Source organism: Aethalodelphis obliquidens, unplaced genomic scaffold (assembly GCF_003676395.1).
Source record: "Aethalodelphis obliquidens isolate GAN/ISIS:26980383/991018 unplaced genomic scaffold, ASM367639v1 scaffold15, whole genome shotgun sequence".
NCBI lineage: Eukaryota > Metazoa > Chordata > Mammalia > Artiodactyla > Delphinidae > Aethalodelphis > Aethalodelphis obliquidens.
The window spans coordinates 1,929,797-1,952,559 of record NW_020837959.1 but is presented as its reverse complement, the minus strand read 5'-3'; the positions used below and the strand labels follow the sequence as shown (position 1 = coordinate 1,952,559).

General features: G+C 52.7%; 1 protein-coding gene across 12 annotated transcripts in view; it reads left to right on the top strand.

Moving 5' to 3' along the window:
• The window catches only part of ARHGEF7 (Rho guanine nucleotide exchange factor 7), a 126,385-nt gene that overhangs the window by 44,741 nt on the left and 58,881 nt on the right, over window positions 1-22,763 (top strand). For 9 of the 12 annotated variants that reach the window (XM_027115816.1, XM_027115811.1, XM_027115812.1 and 6 more), the window contains exons 3-5: window positions 10,004-10,088; window positions 13,406-13,536; window positions 19,180-19,381. In XM_027115816.1, the coding sequence (XP_026971617.1) occupies window positions 10,004-10,088; window positions 13,406-13,536; window positions 19,180-19,381 (418 nt within the window). Of the gene's footprint in view, window positions 1-7,980; window positions 8,046-10,003; window positions 10,089-12,903; window positions 13,005-13,405; window positions 13,537-19,179; window positions 19,382-22,763 lie in introns of those variants that run through there. The other 3 variants (XM_027115818.1, XM_027115820.1, XM_027115821.1) reach the window with 3 other exon arrangements.

The following is a 22,763-nucleotide window of genomic DNA, read 5'->3' as shown; positions in this document are numbered from 1 at the left end:
TTGCGTAGCGTTGGATAGTCTGTGGCGTACTCGTACTTTCTCATTTTCTCACTGTAATAGCTCATTCTTTCAAAGCCCTTTCGTTTTTACCCGTGAAATCCTCTTGTAAGCCGGCTCCTCCTGTCTGTCCTGCTCTGGCTTCCTTTAGATCCGCGTGAAAGGACAGGACTTGGCACCCGTGCCCTGAGTCCTCACAGCCCCTCTGTGTCCCACATTTTACTAACTGCACTGTTCGGTGATTCTTAATCTTTCAGTAGCTCCCTTTATAAATAATGAGCCAGAAGCCTGTATCTCTTGGTTTATCGTCTTAGACTTTACTCCTGTCTGAAAGCTGAGGAACTCAGTGTGACTCTGCGGGCCCCTGTAGGCGGGGCCGAGGGAGGGCACTTTGTTAAGGCCTTGGTAGGGTGGGCCGTGTTTCCTGCGGGCTTTGGTGGGGGGTTGGTTACTGTCGACAAGTTTCCTGTCTGCCGGGCTGCTCCTGTCCTGGTGCTCTGGCCGGAGAGGGCAGGCTTCTCCCGGCACTTTGTTAGTCTGCACCCTTTGGTGTGTCTGGATTGCAGGCTTCTCCAGCACCCAGTCTGGGGGAGCACAAAGAAGATGCAGAGGACCCACTGCCATGTTGTTTCTCAGGTCTTGAAGCCCGTGGGCAGTTGGCCTGTCATGTCCAGCACTGTCTTGTCCTACGTTTGTTCTACATGGACGCCCAGGGCTTTTTGCTGCACTGAGGCGGAGGAATAGGAGAGTGTGTCTGCCGCATCTTGTTCGGAGCCGAAACTCACCTGTCCTCCTCTTTACTATTCTGTCAAACGTGGCCCTGGTTCCTCTTCCTGTTTGTGAATACGGGCCCAGTAGCTGATGGGAGTGTAAAGCCACGTAGGCGGTGGGATGCCTTCACCGTAGGGGCGTGGCTGGGAGCAGGCAGGGGAACTGTGGGTGATGCCCATGAGCAGGGTGGAGGGGTGGACTGTCCCTGCATCCCATTTCCTTGCCCCGCTCCAGCTCTGGGACAGTTCAGGCTTTATTGTGGTTAGAGCTCCTAGGGTATTTCATTTTTGTTTCCTCCTATCAGTGCCTGTTACGTGGGTCTAGCAGCACCTCAAGTGTGTCACTGACGTTGGGAAGCCAGTGCAGGCAGTGGTCTCTCCTCGGTGGGGTCTGGAAGCTTGGCCTCTCCTAGAGGAAGGGGCTGTTGTGCTGCGGTTTACTGGGTGCTGTTATCCTGCCGTCCGCACTGTTCCCCCAGGCTCCTCACAGGTGCTGTTTAAAGCGCTTCTTGATCATGCAAAGCCCGTCTATTTCCTGTCCTCAAGGATTCCCTAAGCCTCACTGCGACTGCTCATGGCCTCTCCGCTACCCCCTTTAGCACTGCAGTGGAGTCTTTATTACTGTTTTTTTTTTAATACTTAATCATACCAACTCGTCTCACGTTAAGTTCCTGCCCTCCAACCTCAAGTGCTGTTGAGCATTCATACTACATCAGACCACACTCCTTAACACACTCACTTTCCACTCACCCAGATACTTTTTTTTTTTAAAATGAAGTATGTTTGGTTATATACTAGGTATATTTTTAAAATTTTTCTTTTTATTTATTTATTTATTTGGTTGCGTCGGGTCTTAGTTGTGGCACTCAGGATCTTCATTGCAGCATGCGGGATCTCCTGGTGCAGCATGCAGGCATGCGGGCTTCTCTCCAGTTGTGGCTCGCGGGCTCCAGAATGTGTGGACTTTGTGGCTCGCGGGCTTAGGCCCCATGGCACGTGGGATCTTAGCTCCCCGACCAGGGATTGAACCCATGTCCCTGGCATTGGAATGCAGATTCTTAACCACTGGACCACCAGAGAAGTCCCGTTTATTACTATTTTTTTTAAAGCCTGCCTTTTCTGTTATTTCAGTGGAACCTTGGGAGGGATGGAAGGTTATGTATGTGTGCAGTTTACTGTCTTGAAATGTTTCTCAAAGTTTGCGTTTTATAACTACTTGTTTTGAGTATTAAAGTTAATGCAAGGTACTCATTGCCCTTTTGGCTCTCTGTGTTAGCACCTAAACTAATTGTCAGCCTAAGTAGTTGTTGGAACCTGCCCAGACCCTCTCTGTCTGGCGACCGTGTGGCTGTCCTCTGCAGGCTTGCCTCACTGTCCCTAGGAGTCAGACTAGGAGCCCACGGTGGGCTGAACGGGTGCTGCGCCTGTGCCAGCTGGCTCTGGGACCCGTGGGCCCATGGGTGCTGCCCCACTGACCCATGTGTGTGGCAGGGGGAGCAGCAGTGACTGATCAGGTTCAATTCTTTGCTCTCCTGTGGAACCTGTCATACCGTGTTTTGGAGCCTCATTTTTCCCCTTTAGAAAATAAGACTGACATGAAATCTGCAGCATAGCACCCCGGGGATGCTTCAGTGGATGCTTCATCCTCTTCTTCCTCACCTGCTGATGTCTGTCTGGGATGATTGCTCCTTTACGGTGGACAGAGACGTAGCAGCCCTTTCATTGCATCAGTCATCTTGCCTCGCTTCTCAGGACTTTGTTCTCCCTTCCGCCCCAGCCCTTCCTGGAAACTACCTAAAATATTTGGTATCTCTTTTCTTGTATAAGTGGTCCCTGTCCTAGTGTTTTGGCATTGATACAGTGGAATCCACAAAATTGAATATGATTCAATTGTCATTTTAAACTAAAAGAAATGGGGGGCACATTGGGTGAAAGTGCTGTGTATTGATAGAATCCGTCATCAAACTTTAATTTTATCCCTAGGGCGTAGGAGTAGGTGGAATTAAGTACAAAATCTACAGCAGCCAAGGAGGCGAGAATTCCCTGCTGGATCCCTGTTTTCCACATGTCTATCCCCAACAATGTGGACCATTTGCATTAAACCTAAATAGCACAACTTACTTAAGATTCGTCTTTACTCATCTTGTTCTAAAATCACAGATTCCATCTGACAATGTGATAGGACAAGATTATATTTTTAAACTTCGAGAACCACACTCCAGAACTGTGCCCAAAGTAACAATTTCTTGTGTCAGAAATAGCTTCCTCATGAACTCTTCTGAGGAGCTGACCTGGCTGCTTGCATTTGGAATATTAAGGCTGCATGAGCTGAGAAAGTGCTTGGTTGGTCTGCCTTGCGTTGGTGAGGGGTCTCTCCATTAGTACTGGGGTGGGGGAAGGAAGACTTCTCCACATTGCCTGGTATTTTCTCCTTGGGTACACCCAGGGGTGTCATCAGCTGGTGGTGACATCATTAAGGGGTGAGTCACCTACTTCTGCGTTTGTATCAGTGTGGCCGGCTGGGTCAGAGTCTGCTGTGGTCGTGATGTCTGGGTTCTGTGAAGGCCAGGTCGCTGTGATTGCCGATGAGACTCTGGGGCGGTGGTGGTAACAGCTCATTACTGCTGTGTCGTCCTTTACTGGATCCGTCGGTCCGTGCCGGTGCTGCACAGGGCTGCCTTACCGGCCTGCCCCAAGTCGCACGCGTGTGCAGGTCGCCAGGAGGCTGCTGCACGTGATCGCCTGGGCCTTGCGCAGCTCGCCTTGCCGCTCTGCCTCTGGCCGTGTGGCTGTGACTCAGGCAGGGCCAGCCAGGTGCAGCGGAGGTGGTGGACTGGTTGGCTGTGGCCTGGAGCTGCTGGCAGCCGTGTTACCTCATGAGCCAGGACGTTCCTGGAGCTGCAGCCCACGCAGAGGCGAGCCGAGTCAGGAGGTGGCCTGAAGCTTCCGACTTCAGTGCTTGTGGTCCTTGCCATTCTTGACTTGTTGGTTATGAGAACCAGTCATTTCTTCTGTTGTTCAAGCCAGTTTGAGTTGGGTTTCACTTGCTTACAGTTGGAAGGTCCCTGACTAACAAGATCTTTGTTACGTGGAGTATAACACACTCTATTTTGTGAAGTGAAGTTGGCTTTTCTGCTCTATTGTGTGGAAGGTAGTGCTGATTTCCAGTGCCACCTGTGCATTTGGACTCCAGGGTGAAGCAGCTAACTGATGCTGGGGTTAGGGGAGCCTTTCAGACGGAAGTGTTCGTCATCGTCCCATTACCCTGCTGGGGCGGGGGTCTGCCCCACTTTGTCAGGAATGCCAGCGCTCTGCCGAGTGGCTGTGACATCCGGTGGGCCCAGGTAGAAGGGTGGCAGCTGGACTTGGGGAGAAGAGTGTGGCGCAGGAAGCAGGACTCCCGTAGGGGTGGGCAGGCGGCTGGTTTCCCAGCAGGGCCACCCCTCCCTCCTGAAGGTGGGGCGTGGCCCCTACCCCCGAGTGGAGCAGTCTGGAGCGCTGGCCACACCATTCCTGCGATGCAGGCCCCGGGGCTTCCTTCCCTCTCCTGCTGTCGCTGCCCATCACTGGCTCTAGGGCCTTGTCCGTGCCGAGAGGACACAGCCATGCGGTGAGCCGTCGCTCCAGAGCCTCAGCCCTGGGAGCTGTCAGGCTGGCCGTGGACACCTGGGGCCTCCCCGTGGGAGACTGAGCCACGTCCCCGCCAGGTGGCTCTGGGCTCCTCTGACACGCAGACCACCTGTGCTTAGGCCTCTGAGTTTTAGGGTGACTTGCTATATGGACGGGATGACGTGGAGGTTACAGGTGGCGCTGTGCTCTGGTCTCCTTCCATCTCCTGAGCCCACCTTCCTTCCTGGCTCTCACGGCACCTGCTCAAGGTTGCTGATAAACAGGGAGGGGAGAGGAAGTCTTCTGAGCGAGAATGAGCTCTTTCAGGGCGAGCACGGAGGCATTTGTGTCTTTTCTTGGAGATTTCTGTAAAGCAGCAGCCTTTAGCAGTTACGTGATGACCGTCTTTAGAATTTGGGAGGAAGGGAAGAACTTTGTTTGCTATGGAGTGATAGGTACTTTTTGGGGAGCAGTCTTATTTTGAATAACGGGGAATTCTGTGACTCGGCCTAAGAGGTTTTAACTTGTACCATTTAGTGTTAAAATGGTCCAACTTTACATGAGCTGACTGCTTCACTTTAATACCGTTTTGTTCCTGCTTGTTGTTTGGAGATGTACTCTCCCCTTCAAGAGCCAGTTCAGTTAGGGAGAATGTGGGATGTGGATGTATCGCCAGCTCTTGCCAGGGGGTGCTGTGTTAGCCAGCAGCCCCCTCGTCTCCGCGGCTGACAACACTGAAGGTGTATCCTGCCCGTCTTGTTGGCTGCAGAGACGGGGTTGCTCTGCTCCGAGTGTCCTCTTTATTCTCGGGTCCAGGCTGGTGGGGCAGCTCCAGTGTGGGCCTTGCCATGCTCACTTAAAGGAAAAGACCGGGGAGGCTGGCTGAAACGCCTGAAGGCTCCTAAAGCTTCGCTTGGGGCCTGGCACGCATTGTCCTGCTCAGAGCGGGTACGTGTGCTCACAGCTCGTTGGCCGGAACCCATGGGAAGGCGTGGCAGTGGGTGGGGACGCACACCCCTCTTTAGGGGTGACCTGGAGTTAGACAGAGGAAGTTGGGGGACTTCCCTGGTGGCGCAGTGGTTAAGAATCCGCCTGCCAACGCAGGGGACACGGGTTCGAACCCTGGCCCAGGAAGATCCCACATGCCACGGAGCAGCTAAGCCCGTGTGCCACAACTACTGAGCCTGCGCTCTAGAGCCCGAGAGCCACAACTACTGAAGCCCGCGTGCCTAGAGCCCGTGCTCTGCAACAAGAGAAGCCACCGCAATGAGAAGCCTGCGTACCGCAACAAACAGTAGCCCCTGCTCACCACAGCTAGAGAAAGCCCGCACGCAGTAACGAAGACCCAATGCAGCCACAAATAGATAAATAAATAAATTTTAAAAGAATAAAAAAAGGAAGTTGGAAAATAGTGGGATGAACGTGAACGTTCTGGATTGACGCATCAGTTCTTATCTCGTGCCTTGGAAACCTGTTTATTTTACAACATTATTGGTGACACTTCCCTGAAAACCACGGCGGCTCTTTCTGCCAAAGCACAGTCATCCTCTTTCTGGCTAGCGGTTTGCACGTTTGAGAGCTCCGGCCCATGCATGTGGGTCACCCTGATGGCCTCGCCCTGCCAGGTTGGTGCTGGTGACGGTCGACATATGTGCAGCCTCATCTTCCTTAGGTGCAGATGAGTCCTCCTTATTTCACGTGTTAGTTCTGGAACTAAACCTGAACATCTGGAAATGTGATATTAAGTAGAAATAAGGAATATGTCAAAATAGGATAATTTAGAGGGCTGGCAGAAGTGAAGGCTGGGAGGTTGAGCTTGGGCCAGGTGCTTGACGTTCAGGCTCAGCCCTTTTGGTGGTGTGGCACTGCCAGTGTTTTCTGAGGGTCAGTGGTCAGAGCGTTGGGTGCTCTGAGGACCTGGACCTCTGCTGGACAGACGCGGAGCGATGCCGGTGGTGGAGCTGCTGCCGCCTCTGGTGTGCACAGAGCTCTGCGGGGGGCCTTGGCGTTGCGGCGAGTGACGTGGCCACCCGCCCAAGCGCGAGCTGGGGCGCTGCTGGGGGCCCGTGGAGGGCAGCGCCTGCCGCTGTGCGGAGCCGTGTGGTCTGTCCTCTGCACAGGCTCTCGAGTGTTCTTCTCCGTTCCTGAGCACCCCACCTTGAGGAAGGTTTCTTTGTTTTGTTTTGTAGTTGTTTGTATTACAGAAAAAGAATTTTCCTAGGTTGAACGTAGTTATCAATGGGTCAGTTTTTTCAGGAGACCTTGAGGTTTGGTGTACAAGATTGAGTATCTGTAATTTCACTCATTTTTGAACTTGGGGGTCATTGGCACGGTGCTGCCTCCCGCCGTTGGCGTCCTCATCCTCAGGCCTTTGACTGTTCCTTGTTCCGTCTCAAGGATGCGAAGCCGAGGCCCAGAGGGCTTCAGTACACGGAGTAGGGCCGTAACCACGGGGGGGCAGCCTTCAAGCTCGGAAGGACTGTCCACCTCCTTCCCAGCTCGTCCCAACCTCACTCCCCTTTGTGGGTGACGACAGACACGTCTCAGAAAGTATTTTTATGTCCCACTTTAAATACTCTGGGTCCCTTCTAGCCTGGTTTCCACATGGTGTGGTATTTGTTGTATTGCATTACGTAGTATTGTTTCTTTTGAAAGTAAGATATTAAAAATGAACTATAACTAATACATTTAATATTATGAGTTTCTTTGGTAGAAAACTGGTAGGATAAGTTTGAGAATATTGGATTAGTCTACTGTACCTTTAATTCACTTAAATATAAAAGTGAGGGTGAGTTTTTGGAAATACACGTTCCCAGTTGGGTAGATTCCAAGATCTTTGGGGTATGTGTTCCCTCTTCTCTGTGCTTATAAGGGATGGTCATGGGTGCGAGGGAGTGAGCCTGCCTGGGGAGAGGGTTCCTGACACCTTCCCTCTCTCTCCAGGGAGGGGCTTCTCACCGTTGGCTGCATGGAATCACCTGACGAGTGTTAACATTCTGATTCGGGGTCCCTTTCTTGGAGATTCTAATTTGTTGATAATTAGTCTGGGATGTGGCTTGAGTGTCTTGGTTTTCTAAGGTCCTGGGAGATCCTAACGTGCGGCCCCTCCTGAGAACCCCCTGAGGAAAGGCATGGGAGCGTGGACCTGAGAGGCGTGGAGGGTGGGTGTGTGTGCCCTCAGCCCGCACGGCAGGTCCACGGGAGGGGCAGGCTTATCTCCTAAGCATGAGCGCCCCGGGGTCACTGTGTGCCCTGTTAATGAGACCTTCCTCTATTCCCACAGTACAGACTTTCTCTGTACCCTAAGATTTTTCAGTCTTTGCTTTTTGTTGAATAGATTTCTATTTCAGGAAGTAGTCAGTTTTCTTTCTCTAGAGAAGCACCTTAGTCAAAACATTTTATTGACTCAGAACGTGCATTTTTTTCCCTCTCGGTGGCAGGCGTTTGTCTCATCTCATTGTGTAGCTTCCTGTTAAGAAATGTGGTGTGTGTGTGAATTCACTTAAGTTCTGATGTCACTTTGGAGCCCATTGGTGGGCCGTTTCAGCCAACCAGACGCTTCCTGGTATCCAAGTAAGAAAGATATATAGCTCTGGAATAACAGGAAATTTCAGTTTTCAACATCCTGTTTTTCTGGGTTTTGTGACTCTCTGCCTCACCACGATGAAGGTTAGTGGATGTTTTCATGTATATTTCTTTTTTTGCAGAATACCACGATTTGAATTTTCCAAGCTCTAGAATTAGAACTTGAGAGCTGAGATCTCCTGCTCCCACCTTTTATGAGAGAAGGCACTTTTATGTCCTGCGCAGAAGGAAGCTGAGGCCTGTTGAGGGTCATACTTTGATAAAAAATGCAACCAGCCCATTACAAAATGTAGCTGGATGTATCAGCCTAGATCATGCTCTCATCTGACTTGGAAATTTCTTTTTAAATAATAGATATCAGAACAAATGAGTTAAAGTCTGTGCTATTAGGTGATTCTAAAGACTGTTCTAAGGGGATACTCCTTTTTACAGGCAGGATCTGGCAGCATGAATTGCTTTATTTTTTGCTCCATCAGATGAGAAATGCGTGAGTGACATTCACAGAGGGCTTTGGGTGTCTGTGTTTACGGCTCCCTTCCCGGCTCTGTGTCTGCAGCTCCTCTCTTGACTTGGATTTGATGGCCTCCTTCCTGGAGGTGGTTTTTCAGCTTCTGGATTTGTCTCTCTCTCGTTCATGTTTAAATAAACATACCTCATGATGATTTCTACTCATCTCAGAAATTAAGACTGAAGACTTGTGGAAGATAGCAGTGGTTATTTAGATTTGGAATGGCTCTTCTCAGCTGCTCTTTATGTGTCTGTCCCACGGTGACATTCAGTGCCACGGGCTGGGTTGGTGCCTTGTTACCCATTCAGCGAACATGTGTGTTTTTACTGTGGGCTGTCCATTTTCTGGATGTTGGGTGTTGTGAGGTCTGCTTGTGTAGATTTCACGGTCTAGGGCAGCGCGCACACATAGACCGAAAGGTTGTGGTGATGAGTGTGCCGGGAGCCTGGCTGGGCCCTGCTGAGCCTGGTCGGGGGGTGAGGCTGGCGGGAGCCGGATGAGTGAGAGGTAGCTGTGCAGGGGGAGGGAGAAGCAGGAAGGGGGGAAGCCGGGGCTCCTGGCAGGGTGTGGGATAGAGGAGCCGCCGAGTCGGGGGAGGGGTGACAGGCGGCCTGCAGAGGAAGTCACTCCTGGGATGACTGGTCACCATAGTTCATTTTTGCCACAGTGAGAGAACCTTTGAAGAATGTTAACACAGTTTTCATTTGGGCATCTAAACACATCTTTCTGTTAACTGCATCTCAAAGAACTTTTTTCATAATTTTTCTGGCACCGAGCTGTGGATGATTTGACTATTAAATTTTTGGGGGGAGGGAAGGAGTTATTCAGTGATCAGAAGGTGTATGTGGTCTTCAGACAGTGTTTGGGGATGAGCCGTGTTTGCTTGAGCGCGTGTGTTTGCGCACGCATCGTGGATCAGCCGTGCTGTGTCTAGGCAGCCTGATGCGCAGCATCTTTCAGCTCCTGGGTGTTGGAGGGTGGGCGGGGAGGGGACTAGCTTGGGCGCGTCCCCGGTCTCTAGGCGGCCGAGATTGCAGCGATGCAGACTAGACGGTCCTGGTCTGGCCTCGTGCTCTGCCCCGAGGGTGGCGGTGTCCCCGCTCCCCCTCTTCTGGAATCGGCCTCTCCTGCCTTCCCTTCCTTCCCTCTCGTATCCTCTCTGATGTCGGCGTTTCCCTTTTGCTGCTGTTGGTTTTGGCATCGGCTGTGGCCAGGAGAGGAAGTCTGTAGTAGGCCTGCCCTGAGGCCTCAGCCTCAGTCTAAGGAGAGGAGCCTTCACGGAGTGCCAGCAGTGCCCCAGGTTATGAAGGAGGGTGAGGCAGGGTGGGGACGTGGTGGTTAGGAAGCTGGACTCGGGCCCAGAGCGGCCCCAGTAAGGGGATCTGGCCTGGCCTCCTGTTCCGACCGGAAGCCGAGCTCCCAGGTGTGCCACCTCCTGGGGTCTCGCCTGCGAAGCCTACTGTCTTCCTATTACTGCGCAGAACTGCCCGACACTGGACTCTGCTAATTCTGCTTGTTCACTTTTCCCTTTCAGACATTTGATGCAAACGATTTGTATCAGGGGCAGAATTTCAACAAGGTCCTCAGCTCCTTAGTGACTCTAAATAAAGTAACAGCAGGTAAGTCTCTTTTTTACTGAATTTGAGGGGAGGGGAAGAAAAAGGGGCAAAAACCTTGTTGCTTTTGTGTTAGTGAGGCAGAGTGAACGTTATTGAATTTAAAAAAGGATTGCATTAAAATTCTGGTTGTCACCTTTGCTGCGAGCAGAGTCTTCCTCTTTAGGTCCTGGTAGATATCAGTGCTTTCCTTCCTGTGAGCAGAGAGGAAAGTACAGCAGAGGGGGAGTGCCTTGTTCACAGGGGCAACGCATGGGCTGTCCTGGAGCGTGAAGCACCTTGCTCTGGAGTTCATGCTGATTAAAGCTCAGATCTCGTGAGCAGATCTAGTGCCTGTTTTTGAGGTGCAGCCAGTGAGCTGGTCTCTACAGTAAACACCTACCTGGGCCAGGTTTCCTGAGGGTGACGAGGGCACCTGGGCTCTGTGGGCTGCGGGTTCAAGCTCCAGTTGCACCTCTAGGGAGAGGTGGGCTCCCCGACCGCGGAGAGGACAGCGGGGTCTGTCTGTGCTCCTGTGGGGCTAGCTCGGGCCTGGAGGCTGCCTGAGGCACCAGAAGGGCTTAGAGGCTCTTTTGTTTTAAAGTCATGTTTGTTTTCTACTTACCTTTACGGACTGTAGTTTCAGATCCCTGGGAGGGGCAGTTAGCCCTTGATACTGTCTCTTTTGACCAGAAAAAGTAAGTTTCTCTTGTCAGGGTCTCCTCTCATTTCGCCCCTACCCTTCCTCACTGTGTGGGGACGGGATGGGGTTGGAACGCTCGGGGCTGCAGGAACCGCTTCCGGGGCCCCTCACGCCACTCGTTTGCTGAGAGGGCTGTCTGGGCGCTGCCCCGCTGTCTGCGCTTGCGGACGTGCGCCCAGAGCAGCCTGTGCTGCCCGCCGTCCCGGGCAGGGCTTCCCTTTTCATAGCTTGACTTCGGGCTTGAAGTTGAGAATGTCTTGGGCTGTTGAGGTGACAGCACCTGAGGACACGCTAAATTAGGACCCAGGTGAGCGAGTGTAGGAAAGCGTGAGGGTCCAAGTCCAGGAGGAGAGCGAGAGGGGGCGGAGAAGTGGGGGCATCAAGGCGGACATAAGGACATGCAGCCATCGCACCCTCCAGACAGGGGGCTTGTGGCGTTTTGTCAAGCTCGTGCTGCCTCTTCGATCCCTCCGGGGAGAAGCGATAGACCTAACGTGAGCAGACAGATAGTAAAGGAGCCGGCCTGCCGCGGTCGGAGCGTTGGCAGTCGATGAATGGGCTTCACAGGGGAGGAGTGCGTGCAGGCGGCGGGTGCAGCGCGGGCGCCTCCCCGGCCCCGGCCCGCCTGCAGCACTTTGCCGGCGTCTGGGCCGCAGTTTGACACTCACTGCCCTCCGCTGGGCTCGCTCTCTGGCAGCTGGGGCGAGAGCGGCTTTGGTAGACACAGTCCCCACGTGTGAGGCCGCGGGTGGGAGACGGCAGGTTTGCTCTCGCTCTGGGTGTGTAAGTTCCGGTGGGTCGGAAGGAGAGGGGGAGCGACGAGGGCGGCTTTGCTCCGTCCACCGGGCCGCGAGACCCTCGGTGATCGAGGCGGAGCCCCGCAGGCCATGGGAAGCATGGACACAGGCCGGGAGCTGTATCATCTGGGCATGTGTTACCATCGTTCCCACCCCCATCTGATGCAGAAGTGTTTCTCGTGTGTTCTTGACATCATTGGATATACCCTGGACGCAGAGCATCTAGCGCTGTTCTTTACGAAGACCTGTTTGGAAGTTCTGAAATAAACCTGGTACTTCTCTCTTCAGCTTTTAAACAAGAGGACTGAGCCTTCTCAGGTGAAGAGAACTTTCTGCTTCTGTGTTTGTTGGCTGCTGCTCTTCATTTGTGTTTCTGAAGTCAGCGTGAAGGAGGTGACGGTGCCTTTTCAGCCGTCGGCTGTAGGGGCTGACGCAAGTGTAAGACAGGTGCACCTGCTGACTCCAGGGTCGTTGTTGGGGAAGCCCGTCACTGTCTTTCCTCTGCTTCCGGCACTTCAGGGAGACCTTTCGTGTTCTCCAGGCTTGTGGAGGAATACTTGCCTTTTACTTGGACAGAGGAGAGATTGGAGGTGGGGAAGGAAGGGATCCTAAACACTCCCTGGGTACGGCAGGCGGCCACTGGGGCAGCTTCTTCACGCCTGTCCTCTGGGCGCTGTTTGTGCTCGCAGTTGCCAGGCCTCTGCCACACGGCGGGAGCAAACACTGGCCCTTACTGCCAGCACTGAGCAGGGCCTGAGAATTGGAGGGGCTTCCACACCGAGACGTCAAGGTGGTTTTAGGACAGGGGTTCCGGACGCCAGGTCCGTGGAGCCCGGCAGGCAGCATGGAGGAGCGAGGGGGGCAGAGGGCAGCGGTTGCTCTGCCCGCGTGGGCCCTGCTCAGCTCTGGGTCAGTCAGGGAGCGCAGAGCCAGAGGCGCCAGAGCCCCGGTGCTTCAAGAACAGCTGGGAATGCCGGTTTCCCTGGGGAGTCCCCAGACTTCCAGTTGTTGGTACCTAATTCAGAATGTCATAAGACGCTGTGTAAGCCAATCCAAAGGGATCTGCCAGAGAAAGAGGACCTGGAGACCCCCAGTTTCAGGACATTTTTATAGAAGGCCCCCCACATAGCTGTAGGAAATTGCTAGGCGCGTGCATGTCAAAACAGTGATTTCCCTAGAAAACTCTCTCGTGGCCTCATTTTAAAAAAATCACATCGCTTCTGCGAAGTGGGCTGCTGACATTTACGTGCTGGTGGCCTGAGTGGGGTGTGTGATCTTGCAGCGACTCCAGAGAGAGATCTGAGCCTTTAGTGCTGTGTGGTCTCTCGTCCTTTCACAGCCTTGTGAGGTGAGTGAAGTGTGCCTGCCGTCGTGCCGAGGGCATCATCCTCAGAAGGGCCTTTCTGGACGGAAAGTGCCAGGGGGTTCCGTTTGTTTCAAGTAAGAGAGTCTTTTCCGTCTCTGGCACGATCAGGCTTGCGGCTCGCCCACTGCGCGAAGAGCGATCCTGGAGGAGTGGGCGTGCGGGGGGGACGCGGGGGGAGTCTGTCTGCTCAGGAGTCGAGTGTGAGGGGCTTCTTGTTTCCAGGTGAGGGGAAAGTACTGAAAACAGTTACGAAACACGTTGTAAACTCGGAACTTAGCTGGAGAAGGACTGCTAAATAGTTCTGTTCACCTTCCCGGGAAGGTGCCTGGGGCGCGTGCGGTCGTTCGGTCCCGTGGCGGGGACTCTGCTCCTGGTCTCCTGCGCGGGTGGCCCCCTGACCCTCGGAGCCCGGTGCGGGGTGTGGGCGCAGTGTCAGGGGACTCAGCTTGCTCTCTCCCCTGTGACGACCTTGCAGACATCGGCCTGGGAAGTGACTCCGTGTGTGCCCGGCCCTCCTCTCACCGGATCAAGTCTTTTGACTCCCTGGGATCCCAGCCTTCGCACGGTCGGACTTCAAAATTGTTCCAGGGCCAGTATCGGAGTTTGGTAAGTGTGAGAGTTGGTCCCTGAGAACGGGAGTGTGTTGGGGAGCCGGGCGTGTGCAGCGTGTCTGGAAGGACACACGGGCCTCCGGGGAGTTGCTCAGCCAGAGGGTGGTTTGCCTTTGCTGCCGTTGCTCCTATTCTCGGGTCTGACGTTTGCCCATCACCAGATTATCCGCGTGTCGTGCTTCATGACGGCTTCTAAGAAATCTGTGTATTTGGGGCGCTCTATTTTAAGATATAGACCTGTTTATCTGGAGGGATGTGACCTTTAAAATGTTTTCCTGGTCACTTGCATCATATTTTCTTATCTACTCTGCACAAAGGTACGGAAGTTTGGGAATAAGAAATCCATACCTAGTACTTAGATGATGAAGAAATGGCTGGAAGCCGAAGAACCTAGAGGGTTTTTTTCTCTTTATGAAAGCGTGACAGCACCCTACTGAGTCAGGATGCAGCTTGTGAAGGAGGGACTCTCTTATAACGGTGCTGGTGAGGTGGGGAAGCCACCTGAGATGAACAGTCCTCCTGGAAAGTGAGGAAAACCCATTTGTAAATCGTCAGGAGACAGGCTGCGAGCACAGGCTTGGAAATGAGGACCTGAGAAGGTGAAGTACAGGGCCGAGCGGAGACCGTGGGGAGGGGCCGCCCCATCCGCCAGCCAGGGCGTGTGTCCACCTGCCGAACAGCCGAGCCCGCTCTGGACCGGATGGTGGCCTGGTCCTCAGCTCGATCAGCCGGTGCTGTGACTTCGCTTCATGCGACACTTTAGTAAATTATTGTATGTTAGAGAATCAGGGAGCTCGTCCTGTGAGTCTGAAGAGAACCGACCCCCCTGGAGTCTTCAGAGACCGCCGCTCTCTACTTTACCACAAGAGAGTGTTGCCCAGTAAGCTGGTGTGATCCTCGGAAACGGAAGTTAACCTCGTTGGAGCTGTGTGTTGTAGAGAGAAGTTAATTTGAGTTTGGTCACGAAGCAGCGGTAAAAACGGAGAGCTGTAGAAGGGATATGATTTTTATGTGTTTTTGAACTTTTTGAACTCGAACTAACTCTCCATGCTGTGTGTCTGTGACTGTTCTTCCTCTCTGAGAAGTCCCATTGCCCTGTTTCAGGCCTTGTGAACAACACAACACGCCTGAGCGTTTTTTCTCTGTGCCAGCTCTGGCTGGTTCCGTGTCTCACCTGGACTGACTCATGTGACCCTCATGGCCACCCCGTGAAGCTGGACGGACTTAGAGGGTCCCATTGCAAGCTCTGTGGGCCAAAGCAAGGGAAGATGCCCAGACCACTTGAAAAATAGTTTCAATTAGCTCTATGAAATATGCCAGGAAAATGCAAGAGAAATCAAGCTTTGGATAAAGAAACCTTTGCTGTCTGACCCATTCGCTTGTGGCAGTCGTCGGTTTTTTTGTTTGTTTTGTTTTTGAGTAAATGAGGACTGGATTGCAAAGGAATAATTTTAGTAAGATAAAGTTAAATGTTCTCTTGTGATGAATGTTGCTGAGATCACGGTAAGTATAGCATTGGTGTTTCATTAGCAAGAGAAAGTTCAAGTTACATCAGAACTAAAAAGCCCCAGCCACCTTGCCTGTGCCGTGGACCCGGTGAGCCACTCACGAGGCGAATGCGGTGAGACTCCTCTTGACCTGCTAGGTAAGAATAACGATTTCAGACTTCCCTGGCGGCACAGTAGTTAGGAATCCGCCTGCCACTGCAGGGGACACGGGTTCGAGCCCTGGTCCAGGAAGATCCCACATGCCGCGGAGCGACTGAGCCCGTGCGCCACAACTACTGAGCCTGCACTCTAGAGCCCGCGAGCCACAACTACTGAGCCCACGTGCCAGAAGTACTGAAGCCCGCGCGCCTAGAGCCCGTGCTCCTCAACAAGAGAAGCCACCGCAGTGAGAAGCCCACGCACCACAATGAAGAGCAGCGCCCGCTCGCCGCAACTAGAGAAAGCCCACGCGCAGCAACGAAGACCCAACGCAGCCAAGAATAAAATAAATACATTTATTTAAAAAAAAAAAGGGAATAATGATTTCTCCACCCCTCGTTTCAGGGGAGCTTTTAGAAAAGGGAGGAAAAGAGCTGAAGCGGTAAGCTAGTGACTGAATACGCCCTTTCCAGCCTCCCAGGGCAGCAGCAGTGGTGGCGGTAGCCCCCCGTGCGGACGGCTGGGCTGTCTGCCTGGTGCGTGGTCCTCACCCCGCCTGGGCTCGCGCCCGCTCACAGCGCTCCTAGAGCCCATCCTTGAGTGTAGGCCGTGCTCCACGGCTGGGAACCTGTGGCGTCAGAACGAAGGGGTCCAGCCTGGCCGCCTGGCCCTGTGCAGACGTCACCCTGTCCTGTGCTTAGTGGAGTGTCCCTTTCTGAGGTGGGGAAGGCGTCCCTGGTGTTTGCCTGGCCTGCAGCTGTAGGGAGAGTGTAGGTCACCGCCTCGGCAGCGTCCTGATGAGAGCCCCGTGTGCCACCTGGATGCCGCCCGGTGTGCGCCCAGCAGTAGGGGGACAGACAGGCCGGCAGCAGGGCTCCCAGGGCAGTTTGACCTCCTTAGGGGCCTGCTCTGCACCTGTGTTTGTTACGTGTCATGTTCGTTATTGGAATTTGTCACCCGAATCGGCTCTGCAAAGCCAGGGGAAGTCACAAAAAGGAGAATGTCATGGAGATCAGAGTAGACGGCTGATGAATGATGACAGTGGTCTGCAGAGAGAGAGAACCTGACACAGTGTATGAGCGGGTCATGTTTCTCTGAGCAGAGCGAGGACAGCGTGTGTGTGCTGTGTCCCGGCTGTGACGTGAGCCCTGTCTGGCCCTCACCGCTCAGGTGCCCCTGCCACCCCACGTTTGAGGGGACAGTGGTCAGCCAGAGGCTTCCTGCCAAATGTGGATGAGAGATTGCTTTATCGAATATTCTAAGTATTAAATGTGAAGTATGCATTAAATGTTTAATCCGTTAGATATTTAATGTATTAATTTGAATTATTAAATAAACATGATTTATAGCAGTTGACGTATAAACACATAAATAGATAAACACACATGAACTATTTTAGGCATTCTATCAGCTCCTCTTCTCGACGTTCTGCCTGAGCACTGTTTGTGCTTTATCTTTTTCATCTTGCTTAGTGATACATGAACCTAGTTTAAAGACTCAGGTAACTCTGCAAGACTTGCTATTAGGAAACAATCAGTAGAGACACAACCGCTTCCCATGTTTTCTCTGTGTCTCTCTAAATAAAATGCCTTATATAAAGGTTGGTTTGGGTTTTTTTTTTAAATAACAGTATTGCCACTGTGGACGTCCCACAGTGGCAGGGGGCATCAGGGCTCTTCCACTTCCCCTGGGCCTTAGCTTCACGGGTGCTTCTGGGCCTCCCTTCCCGTGGCTGAGTCCTGTAGTGGCTTCGTTGGGTGGGTGTTAGTGCAACATCATCATGACCCAGACTCACAGTGGGGCCACCGTGTGCTGGGACTGTGCTTGCCTGATGACCTTCTGTTGCCTCTTTAGTTTTCTGTGCACCTTGTGCAGATTATAGTCTGGTCTTTGGCCTTTCTTGAAAGAATCTCGTCTTTGCACATTCAGACGTGTTAGGGTTTTTCAGTTTCCTCTTCCTGGGGGCCGCTGGTGAAGTCTTCTGGCTGCCGGAGCGTCTGTTGGTTGCAGCCAGGACGTGCCAGCTGCCGCCTCTGTGCTTCCCTCATCACCTGCAGACTCCTTTGACCCGAGTCGACTTCCTCCACGTCTTTCTGTGTCTTCACTTTTTCGTGGTTAATTCCCTGTTTTGGAGGAGTGCATCTTATACTAACTTCTTGAGCAAGGGTGCAGGGGAGGTAAAGTTGTTCAGATCTTGCATATCCGCAGACGTCTTTTTTATCCTGAGACGAAAGTTTTTTTGTCTTTAGTTTTCTGCAGTTTAGTTACAGTGTGACTTGGTCCAGATTTCTTTAGGTGTGTCCTGTGTGGGGTTCACTCAGCTTCTTGACCCTGTGTGTTTGTGTCTTTTGTCACATTTGGGACATTTTTAGCCGTATTTCTTAGACTCCTTTTCAACTCTGTCCTTTCTCCTCCAAGACTTCGATGGTTCCAATCTCAGATCTTTGTCATTTCCCCCAAGTCCCTGGGGCTCTCTTAATTTTTTTTCACTCTGTCAGTTTGAGTAGATTTTGTAAGTTCTGTTTCATTTCTGGGATTTTCTATTTTGTCTGTTTTGAGAGAGCTTCATCTTAGTGTCGGGATCCATGTCTTCTCTCAGTCAGGCTCTGATTTTCCTTGTTCTTGGAATAAGGGGTGTCTTCAGTTCTATCCTAGACACTTTGGAGAGTGTGTTGGAAGATGCTGGATCCTGCTGAGATCTTGCGTCTGCGGCTGCAGCCCTGGCTGATGGGGTTTTGTGTGGCGGTCCTGGCTGAGGGTGGTAGACCGTGGTTCTGGGGACAGCTTGGTTTCCTTGCAGTGGTGTCGGGTCAGACTCATTGACCTGGTGTCACTGGGGTTTCTCTTGGACCCCTGACAGTGCTGCTGGAGGGGGGTCGGGGAGACGCTGGGCCTGGCTCCCCCCACGAGGCTGGGTGGAGGGCAGGGGACACCTGTGTGGGCATGTGGGGCTGCCTGCTGCCACCTGGGGGGACTGGACGCTGGACTCCCAGCCTCATCTTGGCTGATGTCACTGGTGCTGGAGGAGCTCTGGGGCTTGGTGGGCCACGGGACGTCCTGCTTGGTCCCCTTGGACACCCGCGTGCTGGCTGAGTGGCCCATGTGCTGTCCCTTTCCCGCCGCTTTGGCCAGGAGAGCAGACTCTGCTTGGGGATTTTTGTTTGTCGACTTTCGTTGGCAGTTCCAGGTTGCAGGCCTCCCCAGCACCCGGTCTGGGATAGATGGAGACAGACCTTCCAGCCAGTCTGCCTTCCTCTGCCCACTTTTCAGAGATCTGCAGTTAGGCTTAATCTCTGAGAAAGATGCAGGTTAAAATGAGGTACCCTTTCTTCCTGTCGGTTTGGCAGTATCCAGTGTCGGTGAGTGTTTGAAGCAGTCAGACGTCTTAGACGCTGCTGGCGGGAATGTCTGGGACCTTTTTGGAGGGCAACTTAGCAATGGGCGTTAAGATTTAAAATGTGTCATCCGTGTTCTCTGACCTGAATTTAACGTATCGGCTCATTTACAGGCGTGTGCAAAGACATGTGCAGACAGTTCTGATGCAGCCTTGTTTTGCAGTAGAAAGCAACTAGACATGGTCTCAAGTCTAGTAGTGGAGACTTGGTTAAGTGACTAATGGCACTGCCGTACAGTGTAATATTAAGCAGTTAGTTAAGACTGAAGTAATTAAGGACTGCTAGGAAAATGCTCACAGTGTATTAACTTGTTGCAAACTGTAGAGAAGTGTGTAGCGTGTAAATGTGTGTGAAAGTGTGTCTCTGCTCACGTAGGCACCACACTGGCAGGAATAAGACCTTTGCAGCCATTGAGGGTTTCCTCCGGGACTGGACCTGGGGCAGTGGACAGGGCCGTGGGGACTTTGGTGTGTCCAGCGCTCCTCTGCCACATGAACGGGGTGGTTACGCCCTGTCTGTCCAAGCGAAATCTGTTCGTGTCATCACAGTGTAGAATGTGTGTCCTTCATGACATCTCCTCCCTTCTCCCCTTTTTAGGACATGACGGATAATAGCAACAATCAGCTGGTCGTAAGAGCCAAGTTTAACTTCCAGCAGACGAATGAAGACGAGCTGTCCTTTGCGAAAGGCGACGTCATCCACGTCACGCGGGTGGAGGAAGGGGGCTGGTGGGAGGGCACGCACAGCGGCAGGACCGGCTGGTTCCCCAGCAACTACGTGCGCGAGATCAAGCCCAGCGGTGAGTGGCCGGCGGGGGAGCAGGAGGCAGGGCACGTGCCCCCTGTCCTGGGCGGGGCCAGTCTCCCGTGTCCTTTCTGCGAGGGGGAGTGGTGTTTGCCCCCGCGCTGGGGAAAGGGCTGCACGGTCACAGGCTAGCTCTTCATTCCGTTGCGACATCAGCACTTTAAAATAGAGGCTTACTCTGTTATTTTCCCTTTGTGAGGAGAAACATCTCAAATCTGTTGGGCTTTATTTTTGTGGTTACGCTTTTACATAAGGTAAACCTTATCGCCCTTTGTAGGGCTGCTGTCAGGACTGAGAGCTGGCTCTGTCCCGCAGGCTGTGGCGGCTTCTTGCTGTGGTGGGTTTCTTGCTGTGGGTGCTTTTGCCCGTCACGTACGGTTAAGTAATTTCTGTCCTTTTCTTTGTGCTCATAATAGCATTTTAAAATGCATCGCTTTCCTTAGGTTTTCTGCAATTGCTTAACATTACTGAATTTAAAAAATCACTCAGGTGCTTATCTTGTTTTGAAAGGGAATAGTGAGTGGTACTGGCACTGTTTTCATTTCTGCTTAGATTCACGTCGTGGAATCGCAGGTTCTCTCTGCGGCCTGGGATCTGTGATTTGTGTCACTCCGGTATGCGCACGGCCTCTGCGTGTGTGTGCGCAGTGCTGTCCTGCGTGGCGTCACGGGGGGGAATGGCAGGCCTCCCGAGCACGTCTGCCCAGTAGTCCCTCGTTCCCTGAAGCAGTGTTAATTTATCGATGGAGACTGCTGGTTTTATCAGTGCAGTCACGTAGTCCTGGCCTTCATGGGTTCATGTGTGTATGTGTATATGTTTGTATTCATATGGAGCTGGGGTGTAGGCGCTCTGATGAGTGAGATCTCAGAACCAGCGTCTTAAAAGGGAAGAGTGGGTGGCCGGAGACGCAGAGGTGGGGAGGGATTTGCAGGCCGAGTCTGCTGTGACTTGACTTGCATGTCGTCCATTGTCTGGAAAGGCCTTGCTGTGTGCTGCGGTGTTCTGCTTCTGCCTGGGGAGAGTGGTGGTGGTCCGCGGTGCGGGTAGGGCCGCGTGGAAGGAGTGTGATGGGAGCGGCTCCGCGCGGGGAGGAGCCCCGGGGCCCACGGGCGTTTCAGGTTAGGGTGCGGGGACGGCGCTCCCTTGTGGGATCAGCGGGGCTCCCTCGTGCGCGTTGGTGCAGCCTGTGCTGCGGGCCTGGTGGCACAGAGCAGGAGCCCGGGGAGCGCTAATTGCTGCCCTTTGGCTTTTTGAGGTAGCAAGAAGAAGAGATGTCTAAAAGTGAACGTGACAGTTTTGATAAAACGAGTATTTTCCTAGCAGTGACGCCAAACCATAAGTATTTTAATAAGGCAGCCTGCAGCCCTGATTGGTAAAGGTTTCGGTGTTGGATTTTGGGGGGGAATAACACGTGCTTCTTCTGTCTTTTTTAGATTGTAGTAAAATTTACCATAATGTAAAATTGACCGTTTTAACCATTTAAAAAAAACGTTTACGTGTACAGTGTAGTGGCACTAAGTGCGTTCACACTGCTGTGCAGCCACCACCACCATCCGTCTCAGAGCGTCCTCATCTTCCCAGATTCTCAACCCATCAAACAATCCCTGTCTCCCCTGAGCCCCTGGCAGTCCCCATGCGACTCTGTCTCGACTGACGTTTGACTCCTAAGAGCCTCATGTTAGGGGAATCATACATGATTTGTCCTTTTGTGACAGGCTTATTTCACTCAGCATGTCTTCTGGGTTCACCTGTGTTGTAGTGTGTGTGTCAGAATTTCACTCCTTTTTAAGGCTGAATAATATGCCCTTGTACGGTTATGCCACTGATAAACCCTCACACCTCTGTGTTTCTCCTCTGTTCTCACACTGCCGCCACACTTGGAGCACTTCTTACACCAGTGTGTGGGCTTTCCACACATCACGCCACTGGATCACACCAGCTGGGTGTCCTGCAGTTCAGTTCAGTTCTGATAGCCATCTGCCTGGGGTCAGTGTCACAGAGGTTGACGGCTCAGGCCCACAAGACTGACCCCACTTCATACGCCACCAGCCCCAGGTTGTCACCTGGGCTTCTGACCAACTGGCTGTAAATCGGGGTTCCTGTGACCCTCTCCTAGAGTTTGATAATTTGCTGGAAGGGCTCACAGAACTCGGGGGGAGCGCTCCTCAGGTTTCCTGGTTTATCCCGGAGGAGAGGACACAGATGAACAGCCGGCTGAAGAGGCACAGGGGGCGAGGCCCAGAAGGGTCCCAGGTGCGGGAGATTCTGTCCCCGTGGAGTTGGGCTGCCACCTTCCTGGCACGTAGGTGTGTTCCCCGACCTGGAAGCTCTCTGAACCCCACGCTGTTGGGATTTTACGGAGGTTTCATCACAGAGGCATGAGTGATGGTTAACTCAGTCTCCAGCCCTCTTGCCTTCCCGAGAATGGGGCGGGGCTGGAAGCTCCGAGCTTCTAATCACGGCTTGGTCGTTGTGGTGACCAGGAGCCACCCAGAAGCCCCCCTGGAGTCGCCTCATGAGAACAAAGGACGCCCCTGTCACCCAGGAAACTCCAGGGGGTTTAGGGACTGTGTGTCAGGAACAGGGTCAGAGACCCAGTGTTAGAACAGAAGATGCTCCCAGCGGCCTCGTCAGGAGTTCCGAGGGCTTCAGGAGCCTCGTTCCAGGAACCGGAGGCAGAGACCAGTACGTATGTGTACGTGTTTTTATTTCACACCCGAATTTTATTTATCCATTCTTCTGTTCCTAGACTTTTGGGTTGTTTCTAGCTTTTGGCTCTTGTGAATAATGTTGCCGTGAACATGGCTGTACAGATGTCTGTCCTGAGTCCTTTCAGTTCTCCTGGGTATATTCCTAGGAGTGGAATTGCTGGCTCATACAGTGACTATGTTCGGTTTTTGAGGAACTGCTGTGCTGCTTCCACAGCAGCTACACCATTTCACATTCCCATCAGCAATGCACGGGGGTTCCTATTTCTCCACGTCTTTGCTGACACTTGTTGTTTTCTGTTTTGTTTTGTTTGTTTGATAATGGCCATCCTAACGGGTGTAAAGTGGTATCTCATTGTTGCTCTTTTTCTATAGTTGATATCGTTCTATTGTTGATAATAAAAGCAGTGTATTTTCATTATCATAATAACACAGTTAGCAATAATAGCCAAGTTTTTATGTTCTGGTTCCTGTAGAAAGTGCCTTTCATCTGTGACTTCAGTCCTCACCACAACTCCAGAGGATAAGTACTGTTGGGATATTCAGGGCATAGGGTACACACGTCCTCAGGGGTCACAGAGCTGGTGGTGGGCACGTCCTCAGGGGGTCACAGAGCTGGTGATGGGCACGTCCTCAGGGGGTCACAGAGCTGGTGGTGGGCACGTCCTC